Source organism: Cebus imitator, unplaced genomic scaffold (assembly GCF_001604975.1).
Source record: "Cebus imitator isolate Cc_AM_T3 unplaced genomic scaffold, Cebus_imitator-1.0 Scaffold835, whole genome shotgun sequence".
Classification (NCBI taxonomy): Eukaryota; Metazoa; Chordata; class Mammalia; order Primates; family Cebidae; genus Cebus; species Cebus imitator.
The window spans coordinates 141,613-158,328 of record NW_016108150.1 but is presented as its reverse complement, the minus strand read 5'-3'; the positions used below and the strand labels follow the sequence as shown (position 1 = coordinate 158,328).

The 16,716-nt window shown below is 59.0% G+C and overlaps 1 protein-coding gene across 1 annotated transcript in view; it reads right to left on the bottom strand.

Annotated features, from left to right (window-relative positions):
• PLEKHG4B (pleckstrin homology and RhoGEF domain containing G4B) overlaps positions 1-16,716 on the bottom strand; it is a 97,865-nt gene that overhangs the window by 10,409 nt on the left and 70,740 nt on the right. Inside the window, 8 exon segments of the mRNA XM_037735548.1 lie at positions 599-769; positions 2,325-2,555; positions 2,636-2,725; positions 4,142-4,391; positions 7,798-8,576; positions 9,315-9,476; positions 15,294-15,432; positions 15,968-16,107. Coding sequence (XP_037591476.1) covers positions 599-769; positions 2,325-2,555; positions 2,636-2,725; positions 4,142-4,391; positions 7,798-8,576; positions 9,315-9,476; positions 15,294-15,432; positions 15,968-16,107 — 1,962 coding nt within the window.

Sequence of the window (16,716 nt, the reverse complement as noted above, 5' to 3'; positions counted from 1 at the left end):
GCTTGTGTGCAGGACAGCTGCCTGTGTCTGCTCATGAGTGTGCGAGGGAGAGTGTGTGCAGGACAGCTGCCTGTGTGTCTGCTCATGAGTGTGCGAGGGAGTGCTTGTGTGCAGGACAGTTGCCAGTATGCGAGGCTGTGCACGAGTGAGGCTGCTTGTGTGTGAGGCCATGCACCCTCAGGGCCTCTGTCACAAGGGGAGGGACCTGCCCTCCCTCAGCACAGCTGGGAGTCACAGTGGAGCCCTGCCCACCGCGGTGCGCCAGCGAAGCCCCCTCCGTGCACCTCTGAGCGCCGGGGAAGATCCCCGTGTTCGCCTCTGCACAGGCCCCACGATGCAGTTCCTGACTGAGGAGACACTTGCCCCTCTGCTCCTGAACTGCGCACCGATCTGGAGAAGACAAGCAAGTCCTGCAGCTTTCGGAAAGCTAAGGTTTTCAAGAATTTACCAAAGAACAACAGAAAACAGAACATCATGGTGCGGCTCCTCCCAGGTTCTCTCCCTCCCAGTTCCTCCCCTCGCCTCAAGGGAGACAAGGGTCCGGGACCCCCTTGCAGGGCCTGGCCTGGCTTGTGTCCGATCGGACCTGTGGCGCTACCTTGAAGGACTGCTTGTACAGGTAGACGTCGTGGCCGCCCTCCAGCTTCTGGGTCTTGCTGAACAGGATGAGGTCTTCAAAGAGAAACACGTGCCTCATGTACTTCTTCCTCCCGCAGAGAACGACAAACTCATCCCGGCATCTCAGCTGCCCCTGCTCTTTCAAGTTCACCTGCAGAGGAACACGCAGCTGGATTTCATCCAAGAAGTCTGGCGTCTGTGGTCACACAAGTCACCGTCCCCGTCTAAACGTGTTGGCTTTGTGACAAGCAAGACGGAACAGCAGCCAAACTGCCATAAAACCTGGCAAATCTGCCTCAATGTTAGCTGTCGACATAAAGGTCTTAAAGAGCGTCAGGACCGAAACTGCAGCATCACATCTGAAAGCTCAGGAACTCACCCAGCTCCCCCAGCCCTCCCGTCTGACACTCTGGGCCCTGTGCAGGGGGTGAGGGTGGGGCTGAGGGTCCCACACCCCCACGTTCCGGGGTCTTATGTGCAAAGATTACAGGGAAAGCCTCTCTGATTTACGTAACTTTCCACTTTGAAGTCCTTTCATCCATTGTTTTTGGAATCCCCTACTGAGAAGGTGCTAGATCCCCTCACTAGACGGCTCCTCTCTCGTCCCCACAGAAATCCCTTCATGCTGGGTCAGGGCAGACAGCAGCCCCCAGAGATGGAGCCGCCGCGCCCCGCAGGCTGTCCCTCCCCTGTGGAATTTACCCGGACGACAGACGCAGTTGGCAGAGCTCCCCCATGACCTCCATCCCATGGACACCCCTGGGGCTCCTTGGCAGAGGACACTGGGACAGCCTGAGGCCCCTCCACAGACGTGACCCGGAAGACTGACTGCTACTTCCTAGAAGCAGCCCGAGTCTATGGGTGTCGGGGGCCCGAGACAGGCCTGCCTCCTCCAGCTGAGGTGGGGTCCCACCTTCCACGGCCCTGCTCTGACATTAGGGTGTCGCCCGTCCCAGCCAGGGGACACGGCAGGCTGCTGGAGTACAGCTGGCGTCCCCATGCACTGGCCATTTCTCAGCTCGCCTGTGGCCTTCCGGGCGTCTGGGGTTAGCGCTGCCACATAAGCTGCGCGGCAGGGCCTGTGAGACCCATGCAGCCGGTCCCGGGCCCCGAATGAACGAGCCAAGGTTGGTGCCCGTGCCTTCTCACACGGGGCTGGGGTGCGACGCCCATGCCCACCTGTGTTAAATACAGCCCAGGTGAGCAGACTTCCAGCCATTCAGAGCCAGCCTGCCTTGTGTGCCCTGTGAAAACACAGCCACAACTGCCAGCCGTGGGCAAACCCAGGGCTCCAGCACCTCAAGCCCTGCTGCTCTCACCACCGCCCAGGCAGGTAAGACCCTGTCCCCGTGGTGCCCCTGTGGCCTCCACCATCGCCAAGGCAGGTAAGCCCCTCTCCTGGTGGTGCCCCCGTGGCCTCCACCATCACCCAGGCAGGTAAGACCCTGTCCCCGTGGCGCCCCCGTGGCCTCCACCATCGCCCAGGCAGGTAAGACCCTGTCCCCGTGATGCCCCCGTGGCCTCCACCATCGCCCAGGCAGGTAAGACCCTGTCCCCGTGGTGCCCCCGTGGCCCTCAGAAGGCTGTGCTCTGAAGGACGTCTCCTGGGCAAATCTGCCAGTGCATCACCAAGAAAACTGTGTGACTTGCCCACCAATGCCTCGCACTCCCCCAGCCTGCCGGCTGCCAGCACTCAGGGCACTTACGTCACAGCCACGGATGGCATCCATGGCCAGCAGGTCATTGCCGTGGCGCAGCTGGAAGCAGACCATGACCTCGGCAGCCCGGAGCTCGCCCAGCTCCTGCCCGTGGGCCGGGCCGCGGCCGGCCTCCTTGAGCAGGTCCCGGAGCAGCAGCGCGTACTTGGCCACGCGCTGCACAGGCCGCAGCAGGTAAGAGGCCAGGTCCATCTTGTCGCCCAGTTCCTGCTGCTTGTCCTGCAAGGGCGGGGCAGGAGGGTCAGCTCCGGCCTGGCCGGGGGCCGGGCGGGCTGTGGGGGGTGGGCTGAGGGGATGACCTTGAAGAAGGCGTTGCCGTGGCTGCTGAGCAGGGCGTCCGACTGGGGCTTGTTCTTGCTGTAGGTCGCGTACATCCCGAACTGCTCTTCCTGGAAAAGCAGAGGCGACTGCTTGGCTGTGGGAGTGACAGGCCCAGGGACGGCAGGCGCCTGCAGCCCGGGTCAGACTTGTGACTGCTGCTGCCTGAGACTCCAGACTCTCACCGTAATCAGGCGAAAGGGCGACCTGTTCCTTCATTAAAGACCATCAGGTGTCCCCAGCACGGGGGCTCCAGGGGTGACCAGTTTACCAGGTGCAGCCTCAATGCTGAGGATTCTGTATTTTGTCTTTAAAGCACAGACTCCAGGGGGGTGGGGGGCTGGGGGCCGGGGAAAGAGGATGCAGCTAGCAGTGGGCCTGGGAGGGGTGAGGGGTATTGGAACGATTTGGTCACTGGCCAAGAGCTAAAGCTGTCAAGACATTTAAAATTGCCACAATTACAGTCAGTATGAATCTGCACTTTATGTCTAAAAGCACCTTGTAAGAAAACACTGAGGCTGGGCAAGGTGGCTCATGCCTGTAACCCCGGCACTTAGGGAGGCTGAGGTGGGCGGATCACAAGGTCAGGAGTTGGAGACCAGCCTGGCCAGCATGGTGAAACCCCATCTCTACTAAAAATACAAAACTTAGCCGGGCATGGTGGTGTGCACCTGTAGTCCCAGCTACTCGGGGCAGAATTGCTTGAACTCCGGAGGCGGAGGTTGCAGTGAGCCAGGATCTAACCACTGCACTCCAGCCCGGGTGACAGAGCAAGGCTCCATCTCAAACAAAAAAAAAGAAATAAGAAAATGCTGAAAAGATGTAACGTGTGCTTCTTTTGTCCATGGCTGTTTTCATTGTGATAATTTGTCCTTAATGGTCTGGGACACATGTCCCATCTGCCCGCAGCACTCTGTGAGCGCCTGTGGAAAACCTGTCGGTTTCTTCCCGGAGTAAATTAAAACCCTTTATCAAAGACTCTCGTAGAGAGACTCCACTTTCACCATTGAGGAGAGACTTACAAGGAGACACTGAGTCTGGATATTCAACGTGCTTCCAGCTGATAGTCTCACAGGGGAGTTCTCGCAACAGGACCAACTGGTCCCTCTGGCAGGTAGCAGGGCAGCCAGGGGCAGGGGGCCTGCGAAGGGGTGAGGCCTGGTCCCGGAAGGTGATTCCAGGAAACTGTTTCTGGCCAATCAGCCGGAAGTGGTAAAGGGGCAGGGCTGCTGGCGGGGTGGGTGTGATGGTGTTGGTGGACGATGCCCCCTCCTCCGGGGCAGCAGGGACGCCGCCGGTCACACACCGGCTTATCTGTGTGGGCACCTGCATATCGGCTGGTCTCACCATCCCGTCAGGGCCAGCTACTGAACCTGGACTGAAGTTCTCTGAACTGCCTGACACGTGGGCCCTGTGGGCTCCCCACTCCCTGATGCCAGCTTCACCCACCATGTTGGCCCGGTGCCCATGCGGTGGCCTGCACTCACGTGTCTCAGGAAACTGCGGCCCACAGCCAAGGGGCAGTGCCCGCAGTGCTCCAGCTCTCGGAGGAAGTGCTGCTGGTGGAAGTCATGGAGCTTCTCCAAGTTGCCAAAAATTACGTCGTGCTTCCCTCGAAGGCCCTGTGGCAGGTCCGTTCTTTCCATTTCCGGAAAATAGTTGTCGATGACGTACGCCAAGCACCGCACGTACTCCCGCTCCGTGGTGATCATCTCGGCCATGATGTGCTTCAGGCGGCTGCTGAAAGACACAGAGATCCCGGGGCGCGTGCCCCCCACAGACACGTTATTAAAAGTGGTTCATGCCTGAGACAAATGCATGAAAACCCAGAGGGACAAAAGGGTCACACGTGGACCGGAGGCACACGGCAACCGCGGGATGCAAGATAAAGAACCCTTCGGCCGGGCGCGGGGGCTCATGTCTGTAATCCCAGCACTCTGGGAGGCTGAGGTGAACTCCCGATCACCTGAGGTCGGGAGTTCGAGACCAGCCTGACCAACATGGAGAAACCCTGTCTCTACTAAAAACACAAAATTAGCTGGGCATGGTGGTGCATGCCTGTAATCCCAGCTACTCGGGAGGCTGAGGCAGGAGAATTGCTTGAAGCCAGGAGGCGGAGGTTTCCGCCGTGAGCCGATGAGATCGTGCCACTGCACGCCAGCCTGGGCAACAAGATCTCAAAAAAAAAAAAAAGCTCTGTTACCTGGAGCGGCTCCCTTGATACATAGTAACTTGAAAAGATAAGGACTGTTTCAAAAAGAACCCTGTCACATGAAACATTTCCCTATTATTGATCATGGCCATTCAGATGAAAGATCCCTTTGGAAACTGAAAGAGACAGATTCCCAGGCCCCGTAACTGAAACTCTGAACATGATGGTTTCTCGTTCCAGCTGGTTTGATTCTGGCAGTAAGATGATGCAAGCACTTCCAGCAGCGAGGTCCTGCAAGGAGGGCCGTGGGGGACGTCGTGTGAGAAAACAGCTTTCGGGTCCACGCCCACTGCTGACCGAGCCGGTTTTCTGAAGTCAGCTTCCACGGCAGTCACTCCTGACCCGGGGGCTCAGCACCCTAAGCAGCAGCTGCAGGGGGACTCAGGGCTGTAGCGGCCGGACAGTGAGGCCGGGCGCAGGGTGGCCAGAGGTGCACAACAGCAGGCTAGGCCCCAGGGATGGCCGTCTGTGGAGCCCTCCTCCCGGCCTTGGCTGGGGTCTTCCTGCCTTGAAAGACGGTCCTGAGGAGGGGATGCTGAGCATGCTTTGTAGGAGCCTGTTCTGTTCCCGTGATGGGTGAGCCTCTCATGCACTTTCGGGCCTTCGGAGAGCCCTTCCTGACAGCACACCCATCTGCAGGAGTTGTGGGCTCCCCTGTGGCTGCCTAGGGTCTCACCACGTCCGCATCCCCAGGGCTGGGCAGCACCTGGAGGACCCACCCATGTTGCCCTGACAGTGGAGAAGTGGGCTGGCCAGTGTGGTCAGCGTGGCCGGGATGGCTCCTTGCGTGCAAAACTGCAGTGCTGTGATCAGAGACCAAAACTGGGCTTCCCCAGTCAGGTGGTATTTTTTGTGAATTTTGTTTTTTGCAATTAAAAAACATGCTAAGTATCCAAGAATACTTCTATGTTCACCAAAAACAAATGCAGGACGCTTAGGCCGGTGGCTCGGTTTCATGAGCTGGCTGGAGTGGGGCCACTCGGTCACTCTCAGCAACTGAGCCGTGGCCAGCGTGTGAGCCTGGAGGGCGGGGCCCACACTCCGGCAGCCTGGAAGCCAAGGCCCAGCCTGGGCTGTGGGATCCCCCATGAGAAGGTTCTCTGGGTCCCGCTGAGGTGGGGTCTGGGTGTGTCCCCCAGCTCTGTGCCGCAGACAGCACCCACCAACTGCGCCTGAGCCGGGGCCCCACCCTGATGAACGGTGAGGCGCACCGCTGTCCTCCACTCCGGAGCGTCTGACCCCCGACCTTCTTCCATAACTCCGTCCTAGTGATACCAGTGGGGGCTGGCGGGTTTTGTCTACTATTGTTTTTGTATTTACTTGTTTTTTTAAGTTGGAAAAACTTAAAAGCCGCTAATGACGGGAAGCACAGCCATGGGCAGAAATGCTGATGGAAGCACATCGCGTTCACACAGAGTGGAGAGCGTGTTCCTCACTCCTGCATCCCGGAGTGAACAGATTCTCACTGTTTCTGAGATCACAGCAAATCCTGGTGGGTCACAGCATGGGCGGGCAGAGCGAGGCCTGAAGCCTCCGCCACACAACAGCCTCCTCAGTAAATATCCAGAAACAAAATCAGAACGAGGATGGTAAACGGACAAGCCCAAGGAAGGGATGCCTGGAAACCCCCCGGTGCGGGCAGGGTCCCCACCTCCTGCATTCTGCTGCCCCCAAACCTGAAACACGGGCTCAGTGGAGACAGAAGCCGGTCCGTGCAGCCACCTGCTAAGACTCAGGGACAGCGCCTGGCGTTTTCCCTCCTTTCAGGGACTGGGAAGGCCCCAGCTCGTGCTCAGGCCCAGCTGGCAGATACCCCCTGGATCACTCACGCCAATGGTAAAAATCAGAACTTCAGGTTCTACCTAGAGCGTTACCTTTAACAAGATAAAGACTGAGGTTTGGCAACCTAAAGGTGTTTCAGAAGTGTTCTGAGGCCTTCTCAGCTCAGACGGAACCTGTGCTCAGGGCATGAGGAGGCGGCCTCTTTGATGGATCTTAGTGCAGGGGTCTCCACGCCCTGGGCCACCGAGCCGTACCACCGACCCATACCGTCTGTGGCCTATCGGGAACCGGGCCCACTGCAGGCGGCGAGCGGGTGAGGAGCTCCGCCTCCCGCCCAACAGATCAGCGGTGTGATTCTCGGAGGAGCGGAAACGCGATCATGAACTGTGCCTGCTGGGGATCTAGGGTTCGTGCTCCTTAAGAGAATCTAACTCACGCCCGATGATCCTGGAGCGGTGTCATCCCAAAATGATCCCTCCAACCCCTGCGATCTGTGGGAAAACTGTCTTCCATGAAACTGGTCCCCGATGCCACGAAGGCTGGGGACCGCTGGCCCAAGACACAGAAGACAACCCAGCAAGCAGAGGATCTCACGAAACCCTCCCTCTCCAGCCCTTGCGACCGTACCACGTGGACGGAAGACGGAGGTCCAGACGGCATCCGGCCTAGACAGGGGCTGAGGGCGCCCACCCTTGCCAGTGGGCGGACGGTGTCCTCTTACAGGCGCGACAAGGGAGGAGGGACCTCTTCGGTGGGGTAATGGACACATGGGCGCACCTCAACACTTAGAGACTTTCTAAAGGTTATTTTTAGGGTCAGTCTTCTTGCTTTCAGGGGCATGATTTGCCGCTGTAATTTTCTGCAAGAGGGCTGAAGATAACCGCAGGTGGTCACACAGTTTCTTAACCATCGGGGTGAGGGTGTGCAGGTCTCCACACACCATCCTAAGGGAAGACTCTTCTGTGTCCCCTCTGAACATGGGGGCAGGTAATTAATGCCTAGCTTAAAATTGTGTTTCTTTAGGTGGACCAAGAGGGACGTCTGTGGATTTACTTTCTACTTTGCAAAATAGAGTTTAATGCTGAAATGGCTTTCAGTGTCTAGATACCCAAAGGCCACTAGGACCAGAGGAGGGGACGGCCACCTCACCTGCCCACCTGCCACCTCCCGTCCTCCTCAGCAGCGTGGAGCCTCAAGGGAGAGGATAGACTCCGGCTCCGAGTGACTGGGGGGCTCCTGGTGTGCGGTCCCAGCGGAGGCTCCTTCTCTGCGGCCACAGTGCTGGTCACCTCCAGGCCCTTGATAAAGACACCGGTGTGGCCTGGCTGGCAGGAGTCCCTGGGGCCACTGTGGGCCTGAGGCATCTCAAAACTTTGCATTTTCTTTATCATTTTCTTCTGGGGATGTTTCCTGGGGCGGCTGGCTGGGGTCTGGGTGGGCTCAGAGGAGCAGGCAGAGCTGTCCTCCGGGTGGGCCTTGGTGGCCCCTGCCCTAGGAAGGCCCCCGAGGGGAGACAGTGGGTCCCACAGAGCACACAGCCCTGGGCCTAGGGGCTCCCCATCCTGTCTACACAGAAGGGCTCGTCCAGGGAGGCCGGGCAGTGGTTGGGTAGGGACTGAGGGTGGCCTACGGGGCCTCCTCATGGCCTCCTGGGCATGCGCATGCTTTGGGGGCCTCTGGACAAGGGGAGGTGAGCTGGGGCTTGGGGGGGCCTCAGAAAGGGCCTCTTCCAGATGGAGCCGGGTCTGGGAGCCCTGCTGCGATGCCCATGGTCTCCGCAGGGCATGAGGCTCCAGCACTGCCACACCCGCTCCGGGGAAGGCCTCAGCAGCCACCGAGGCAGCCTCCTGGTGACAGCTCCTCACATACTTAGCCACAGGTGAGGAGGGATGAGCCTCCGGGTCCAGGGGCCCCGTCCAGCCGCTCACCTGAGGGACAAGGAGGGCTCTGGTAGTGCAGCAGAGGACAGTCCTCCCTGGAGCCAGCTTAGGCCCTGCTGCCCCCCAGGTCGGCCCAGCCAGGGACCAGGGCACCAGGCAGCAGAGCAAGAGGCAGCCCCGCCACCCAGTGGGGCCGTGGCCGGGTTCCACTGAAGGGCAGGTGGGCTGTGTCTGACCCCCACGGTCCATTGTCCATGGCAGGGGGCACCATGGGGGGATGTCCTAGGACCACGTGAAGACACCGTGTAGATCAGTTAAGCCACATCCTGTGAGCTGAGCGAGGTGTGACGGGCAGATGGCCCTACCCTGCTCTGGCCACCCCATGACCCCTTAAATGCTGTCCTGACAGGTGAGTCCAAGGCCTCTGGCCTGGGCTCCTAAGGGCGGGTGGTGCAGGGTGCTGGGAGCTTGCAGGCGTGCACTTGGCTACGGCACTTGCTTGGGGTTTTGGCGGTGGGTGGGATTTTGTAACTGAGCCGGTAAACACACAGGGAGCTTTGTGTGTCCGTTTGGCTGGTCTGTTCGGTACAGTAACAAATGCATCAGTCGGCTCAGAGCCTTCTCCAGAGAGCCGTGGGTGTAGAGGCTGGGGTCCATCACAGGTGCCCGGCCACTGCCGCAGAGCCTGGCCCACTGCCACTTGTGTGGAGAGGCACTTGCTAAATGTCCACAGCCTAAGGAGCGGGGATCCCAGAGGCACACCATCTGCCCCGCTGGGTCTCTTACCGTCTCGCAGGACTCGGAGGGGTGGGCCCAGCTGGCCAGCTCTCCCTCCCGCCACTCGGCCTGGGTGACCACGGCGCTCAGGTCCCCTCTGAAATCCTGGGCCATTTCCTCTGTACACTGCGGGTTCTCCTTCGCCAGCCGCAGTCCTTTCTGGCAGGATTGCTGTGCCCAAGGAACAAAGCGTTAGTACCAGCCGGGTTTTCCGCATCCGCATCTCCAGGTGTGGGCTGGGCCTGCGTGCAGCCACTGACACCAGGCTCGGATGGCCCACAGAGCTGCCTGCTGTGGTCTCCCACTCTCCAGAGCCAGAAACGAGGGACCGAGGAGTCACTCTAGTTCTTTCCCAGACCATGATTTGATCGACACAGGGGAAGAACGTTTCGTATCTAAACACGCAGCGGAGTCGCGCTCTGGGATTTAGCAGGACCGAGGGAGGCATGCGTCCTGGTCACGTCCTGCATACACGCTGCCCAGGGCTGAGGCGTGGCCGCCTGTGATGAGAACAACACGACTGATGACAGGTGGTCACGCGCCTCCGACGCTCAAGCATCAAACTATTTTCATTGGAATTGGAAATTAAAATCATTGAACGATGGATCTGGAGCTTTCTGTTTTGAAACTGGTGAGTATACTAAGCATATTCCAGAAATATTCTCCTGCTTGGCCCCTTGGGGCCGCCTGGGAAAGACGGGGAGCCCCTGGCTGAGCCCTGCTGGACACAGCACCTGTGGCCGCTCACCCTGGTGGCAAGACCAAGGTTCTTATTTTAGAGGCATTATGACGGGATTCAGTGGGAGTCTCACAGGGAAGCCCTTCCCATTGTCATTAAACAGCAACACCAGGGCTAGCTGCGGGTCAGACACCCCAGGATGAGGCCTGCTGGGAAGAAGAGAACGGCTGGCTGGATCCACAACCCTCAGAAAGGTACCGAATGGCCCCAGATACGCAGCAGAGGAGAGCGGGAGACTGGCACACAGAGTCTGCAAACAGAGCCAGAGTCGAGGAGAAAGTCACAGCATCTCGCTTCTTCGGAGCACGGGCGGGGCAGGGGCGGCGGCGGCAGAGCCGGGTCCAGCCTCCAACCTTGCAGAAAAGCCAGCTGTCACTGATTTCAAGGTTTCAATACAAAAATTCAAGTCGTCAAGGTTCTAAGATGAAATACTCTAATAATTCTGTAACCTTAAGGTAGAAAGGGTTGTTTAAAAGATGAGCTGAGGACAACGGGCAAAGCGGGAAAACAAATGTCACGTGTAGGGTCCACATAACACAGACCCCCAGAAAGACTGCCCAAAGCATGAGCAAGTAATTCCCTACAGAAATCAATAAACATGTGACGTGAACGTTCAGCTGCAGCCCAGAAGATCCGAGCACACTCCGCTGAGGGCTCCATTTCCTCCGGCGCGGCCGGCGGGAGGCAGGGAGTGCCGCAGCCCATGCGTGGAGACCTCCGGAAACGAAGGGCCTGACCCCAGCCATCCGAGCCAAGGAACGTGTCCAGAGTCCACACCCACAGACTGTGAAGGAGGCAGACACAGAAATGTCCAACACGGGATGTTTCTAACAGCAGAGGGGGAGGAGCCCAGCGCATCGGGTGGGAGCCGCGTGGACGTGGCTTGGGGGCTGAGCTGGCAGCACACGTCCACGTACAGGGTGCCGAGGCCGCCGCATGCAGCGTCTTCAGTGTGTGTAAAAATCTATTTGTTTCGGCCGGGCGCGGTGGCTCAAGCCTGTAATCCCAGCACTTTGGGAGGCCAAGGCAGGTGGATCACGAGGTCAAGAGATCAAGACCATCCTGGTCAACATGGTGAAACCCCGTCTCTACTAAAACTACAAAAAATTAGCTGGGCGTGGTGGCACGTGCCTGTAATCCCAGCTACTCAGGAGGCTGAGGCAGGAGAATTGCCTGAACCCAGGAGGCGGAGGTTGTGGTGAGCCGAGATTGCGCCATTGCACTCCAGCCTGGGCAACAAGAGCGAAACTCCGTCCCAAAAGAAAAAAAAAAAAAAAAATCTATTTGTTTCTGATTTCCCCACACGGTGCACGCACTTCTAGGTTAACTGCAGAGAGAGACGTGCATCTTATGCACAGTGTGATCACCTGTCAGATTACAAGGTGCAGAGTTTCTGGGTGAAGACTGCAGAGTGGGACACGTGCCCTCTCCAGACGGCACTAAGGCCTGCAAGCATCTTCCAGGTGTGACCCTCAGCATGAGGCTGGGAAGGAGGCAGGAGTGGCAGGGTCTGAGAAGAGCAGAGGCCAGTCCCCAGACTCCACGAGACGGGGGAGGGGGTGTGGCAGGAAAGGGGCTGGAGTGGGGTGATCCTGGCCATGTGGGGGGCAGTGGGTGAGCGCTGAGCTGAGGCCACGCCCCGCTTCAAGCAGGGATTAGAGAAGAGGCTGAAGACACGCAGGCCACGGGCTTCCTAACCTGGGGTCGCCAGGAAAGCCTCTGGCACCAGAACAAAGCCACAGATGCCACAGGCTGTGCAGACTCATCACGACGAGCACAGAACGGGACGTTCAGAAAACGCCCACGGGGTTAGAAAGCCTCAGTCACAGGGTTAGAGAGCAAAGGTGAGAAACCACCCTGGAAGGTCGGCGCCCGGCCAGGGACGCGGAAAATCGCAGCGAATAGGACAGAAAACTCCAGAACCAGCTGGAAGTGTGGAGCTGCGGGAAATGCAAGCACCAAGAAGGACATTTCACGGAATTCCCAGAACAGGGGCGTGACGCAGACGCAGAGAGCACACCTGCCCTCTGCGCACCTGGGCGACCCGCAGATCCCGGGGCCCCGCGTCTGGCGGAAAGAAGCAGGGCCGGGCGGAAGGTCCAGAGGGGGAAGCTGGGCACGGGCACAGGCCTTCCCGCTGGCGGAGGGAAACACGTGACTGCTGGCCACGAAGGTGGCGCAGAGGCGCTTTTAGATGCGACGGCCTCAGAAATGCTCATCCCAAGATGCCTTTCTCTGGGAAGTCCTGGAAGTTATCCTGCATAAAATGCCAAAGTAAATGAAAAAAGAGGAAGACTTGGGTACAGGAAATAGGAGACCCCACAAGGCGGGGCAGAGTGGGGAAGGAGATGGAGGAGACCCCAGGACGGGGCAGAGGGAGACGGTGGAGAATGCCCAGGACTGAGCAGAGTAGGGAGGGAGATGGAGGAGACCACGGAGGAGACCCCAGGACGGGGCAGAGGGAGACGGTGGAGAATGCCCAGGACTGAGCAGAGTAGGGAGGGAGATGGAGGAGACCACACAAGACGGGGCAGAAGGGTGAGGGGAAGATGGGGGAGAACCCCCAGGACGGGGCAGAGGGAGGAGGGGAAGATGGGGAGGACCCCCAGGATGGGGCAGAAGGGTGAGGGGAAGATGGGGGAGGACCCCCAGGACGGGGCAGAGGGAGGAGGGGAAGATGGGGGAGGACCCCCAGGACGGGGCAGAAGGGTGAGGGGAAGATGGGGGAGGACCCCCAGGACAGAGGGCCCAGGCTGGAGACAGCCCTGACTGGCTGGTGGCTGCCGCTCTGCCCAGAGCCCCTTGCCTGGTCTGGGGTTCCTGCTCCTGCCCCAACACTTGGACTACCTGGGCCCAGCCGACGCCTGGGAGCTGGGTCAGTGGGGAGGCCGGGGGTGTGCACTCCGCCTCGCATCCCTGCTGCACGTCCTTGCCCGAGGCCCCGGCGAGGGCCAGCGCATGGGCCCGGAGGCTGGCAGAGCTTCGTCAGCAGACCGGCGGGCCGGGGGTGCCTCCAGCCCCGCCGCACGCTGCTCCGGGCCGCCAGCGCCCTCGCACGCACATTCACTGCAGTATTGGTTGTTGATAAAATAATAAGGATTCATATGAAAACATACACAAGTTTTGAAAAGAGTTTATATGTGAGAAAAGAAACTTTTCATCTGAGTGTGCACCCTTTAAACTGTCAGGCCCAGAGGCATCAAAGGGAGGAGCAGCCTCACCCACGTCCCCCAAGCTAAGCAATCGCTTCAGAGCTGCTGCTGTGTGGACCCTGGACCCGGCAGTGTGTCCACCAAGGGCCATTAGTAAGCCCAGCCACGTTGCACACTGGACACAACTCACACCCGTAGCCCAGCAGCACATGGCCAGTCCACACTAGTGCCATTGCTGTGAGCCGGAGAACTCACAAAGAGCCACTTCTGTCATCACCCCTCTCCTGATTCATCCTTTTTTCTTTAAAACCTCGAGCCTCTGAGGCAGGAGAATTGCCTGAACGCAGGAGGCGGAGGTTGCGGTGAGCCAACATCGCGCCATTGCACTCCAGCCTGGGTAACAAGAGCGAAACTCCGTCTCAAAAAAAAAAAAAAAAAAAAGAAAACCTTGAGCCTCAGCTGCGCGTGGTGGCTTGCGCCTGTGATCCCAGCACTTTGGGAGGCTGAGGCAGGTGGAACATGAGGTCAGGAGTTCAAGACCTGCCTGACCAACATTGGTGAAACCCTGTCTCTACTAAAGACACAAAAATCAGCCCGGTGTGGTGGCACGCACCTGTAATCCCAGCTACTCAGGAGGCTGAGGCGGGAGAATCACTTGAACCTGGGAGGTGGAGGTTGCAGTGAGCCAAGATCGTGCCACTGCACTCCAGCCTGGGCAACAGAGCGAAACTCAGTCTCAAAAAAAACAAAACCTCGAGCCTCTCCTTTGCTTCCAGAGCCACTTCCTGAGGTCACCTGGAGGCGCTTCCCAGGCCGCCGTCCTCGGCCGTGGCCCAGACGCTCTTTACCTGCGTGGGTTTCACCCACTTCTCTCGGCCAGCATGTGCACACACATGGAGAAAGTGCCCGGAAGAAAATACACCGAGGTGCTCACACTGGTCGCTTCAGAAGGCACAGTGTGAAATATTTTTCTCCTTGGCCTCCTCTGCACTAAATAAATATTTTCTCCACTGATCCAGTGTCTCTCATGTAAAAAATAAAGTTTATTATTTTTACACAAGCAGGAAGGCATGCTCTATCCTGACAAAATTTCATTCCACATGGAAATCAGGTCAAGGACCTAAGGACACGGCGGGAAGGTGGGAGGGTCACCGTGGCCCTAAAGACCTGGCAGGAAGGTGAGAGGGTCGCCGTGGCCCTAAAGGCACGGTGGGAAGGTGGGAGGGTCGCCGTGGCGCTAAAGACAGTGGGAAGGTGGGAGGGTCGCCGTGGCCCTAAAGACAGTGGGAAGGTGAGAGGGTTGCCGTGGCCCTAAAGACGGTGGGAAGGTGGGGAGGGTCGCCGTGGCCCTAAAGACAGTGGGAAGGTGGGAGGGTCGCTGTGGCCCTAAAGACTCGGTGGGACGGTGGGAGGGTCACCATGGCCCTAAAGACAAAGAGGGAAGGTGAGAGGGTCGCCGTGGCCCTAACGACTCGGCGGGAAGGTGAGAGGGTCGCCGTGGTCCTAAAGACAGTGGGAAAGTGAGAGGGTCACCATGGCCCTAAAGACTCGGTGGGAAGGTGGGAGGGTTGCCATGGCCCTAAAGACAAAGAGGGAAGGTGAGAGGGTCGCCATGGCCCTAAAGACAGTGGGAAAGTGAGAGGGTCACCATGGCCCTAAAGACTCGGTGGGAAGGTGGGAGGGTCGCCATGGCCCTAAAGACAAAGAGGGAAGGTGAGAGGGTCGCCATGGCCCTAAAGGCACGGCGGGAAGGTGGGAGGGTCGCCGTGGCCCTAAAGACAGTGGGAAGGTGGGAGGGTCGCCGTGGCCCTAAAGACTCAGTGGGAAGGTGGGAGGGTCGCNTCGCCGTGGCCCTAAAGACTCAGTGGGAAGGTGGGAGGGTCGCCGTGGCCCTAAAGACAGTGGGAAGGTGGGAGGGTCGCCGTGGCCCTAAAGACAAAGAGGGAAGGTGGTAGGGTCGCCATGGCCCTAACAACTTGGCGGGAAGGTGGGAGGGTCGCCGTGGCCCTAAAGACAGTAGGAAGGTGAGAGGGTTGCCGTGGCCAGCTTGGCCTGGAGGGGATGCTGACCCGGCCGGCTTCCTCCTGCAGCTCTGACCTGGTCATCCCCTTCCTGGAGCGAGGCCAGCTCCCGGAGGCGCTCCAGCTGCCGGAGGCGGTTGTTCGAGGCGAGGACCAGCCTGTGCACCTCCTCATCCACGCGGTCGTACAGCCCTCTGGCGGCCTCCAGGGCGTCCCTGAGGAAATGAAAGCAGTCCTCCAGCTCCCAGGTGACCCCCTGAGGAGTCTGCTTGTGGTGACAACCCCGTGTAAAACCCTGCTCTTTCCAACCCTGATGCAGAAGGCACTGGGAGCCCCAGGAGGAGGCCCACCGCCGAGGCAGCCGCCCACATCCCTGCCGGCCTGGGGTGCAGGTGCCTGGAGGGGACCCTGCTGGGCAGACTCCGTGGACTGGCTGCATGCGGCTGAGATGGGCAGGGACTGTGGGGGCTGGGCGGCACAGTGCCCCGGGCAGCGTGATTGCGAATGAGCTCATTCTGATGCTCTCTGGCTGCCTCCTGCCCAGGTCCCCAGGAGCCAGCTCCTTGATCTTTGGAGCCTGTATGTGTGGAAAAGCTCTGGCCCAGGCAAAGCGTGGCTGTCAGGACGGAGGTCTGCACCAGGCACAGAGAGGGCTCTCCTTGGAGCAGAACGCTTCACCTCCTGGCTACAAACTTCACTGAGCAGCCCCCTCGACGGGCCAGGGCCCAGTGTTGCCCCGTGGGCGCTCACCGGCTGTCTTCTGTGCCAAGCTCTTCTCTCCTCAGCCGTGCCAGGATGGTGCCCCCCTCCAGCCTGAGAGACACCAGCAGCGGGTCTTCCAGGACGAGCTTCATCATCGTCTCGTGCTGGTCAGTTAACTCGGCGACTTCCTGCACAGGGTGGGGAGGGACACGCCTTTAACCTTCTCCTCCACGGCCAGGTCCCCCCAAATGCAGCAGCGGCAGGAATGCGCAGCGCGGCCCGTGTTCCTGTTCCGTAAATCAAGTTGCAGGCCTGGCGGTGCAACCGGGCCCCCCGAAGCTGATGGTCCAGACGCTCTCACCAGGGAGGGTAAGTCCCAGCGAAAGACCTCTTGCAGGGAGAAGAAGGGGGCTCAGAGGTCAGCCGCAGCAGGTGAGCCTGCTGTGTAGACCAGGGACAAGCAGGCCTCACCCGCAGACCCTGCGCCCCTCGGCCTGGCGGCTGCAGAGACCCCATGGCCAGCCTGCCTCTGCGTCTCATTGGAATCACTCATTCCCAGCAGCCGCTGCTGCCCGTATGCCTTGCGTATCGTCAAATGCAGTGACACTGCTTTCCTTCTGGGTAGGGTGGGATGTTTTTGGTGACAAAGGAGAGGAAATGGCCTTTTGTGAATTGAGAGGGATCTACAAATGAAAAATGATTTGAAAGTCTCCGCTATAGATGACGGTGAACCAAAGGTTTATTTTCTTTTTTTTTTTTTTTTTTTTTTTTTTTTTTTTTTTTTTTTTTTTTTTTTT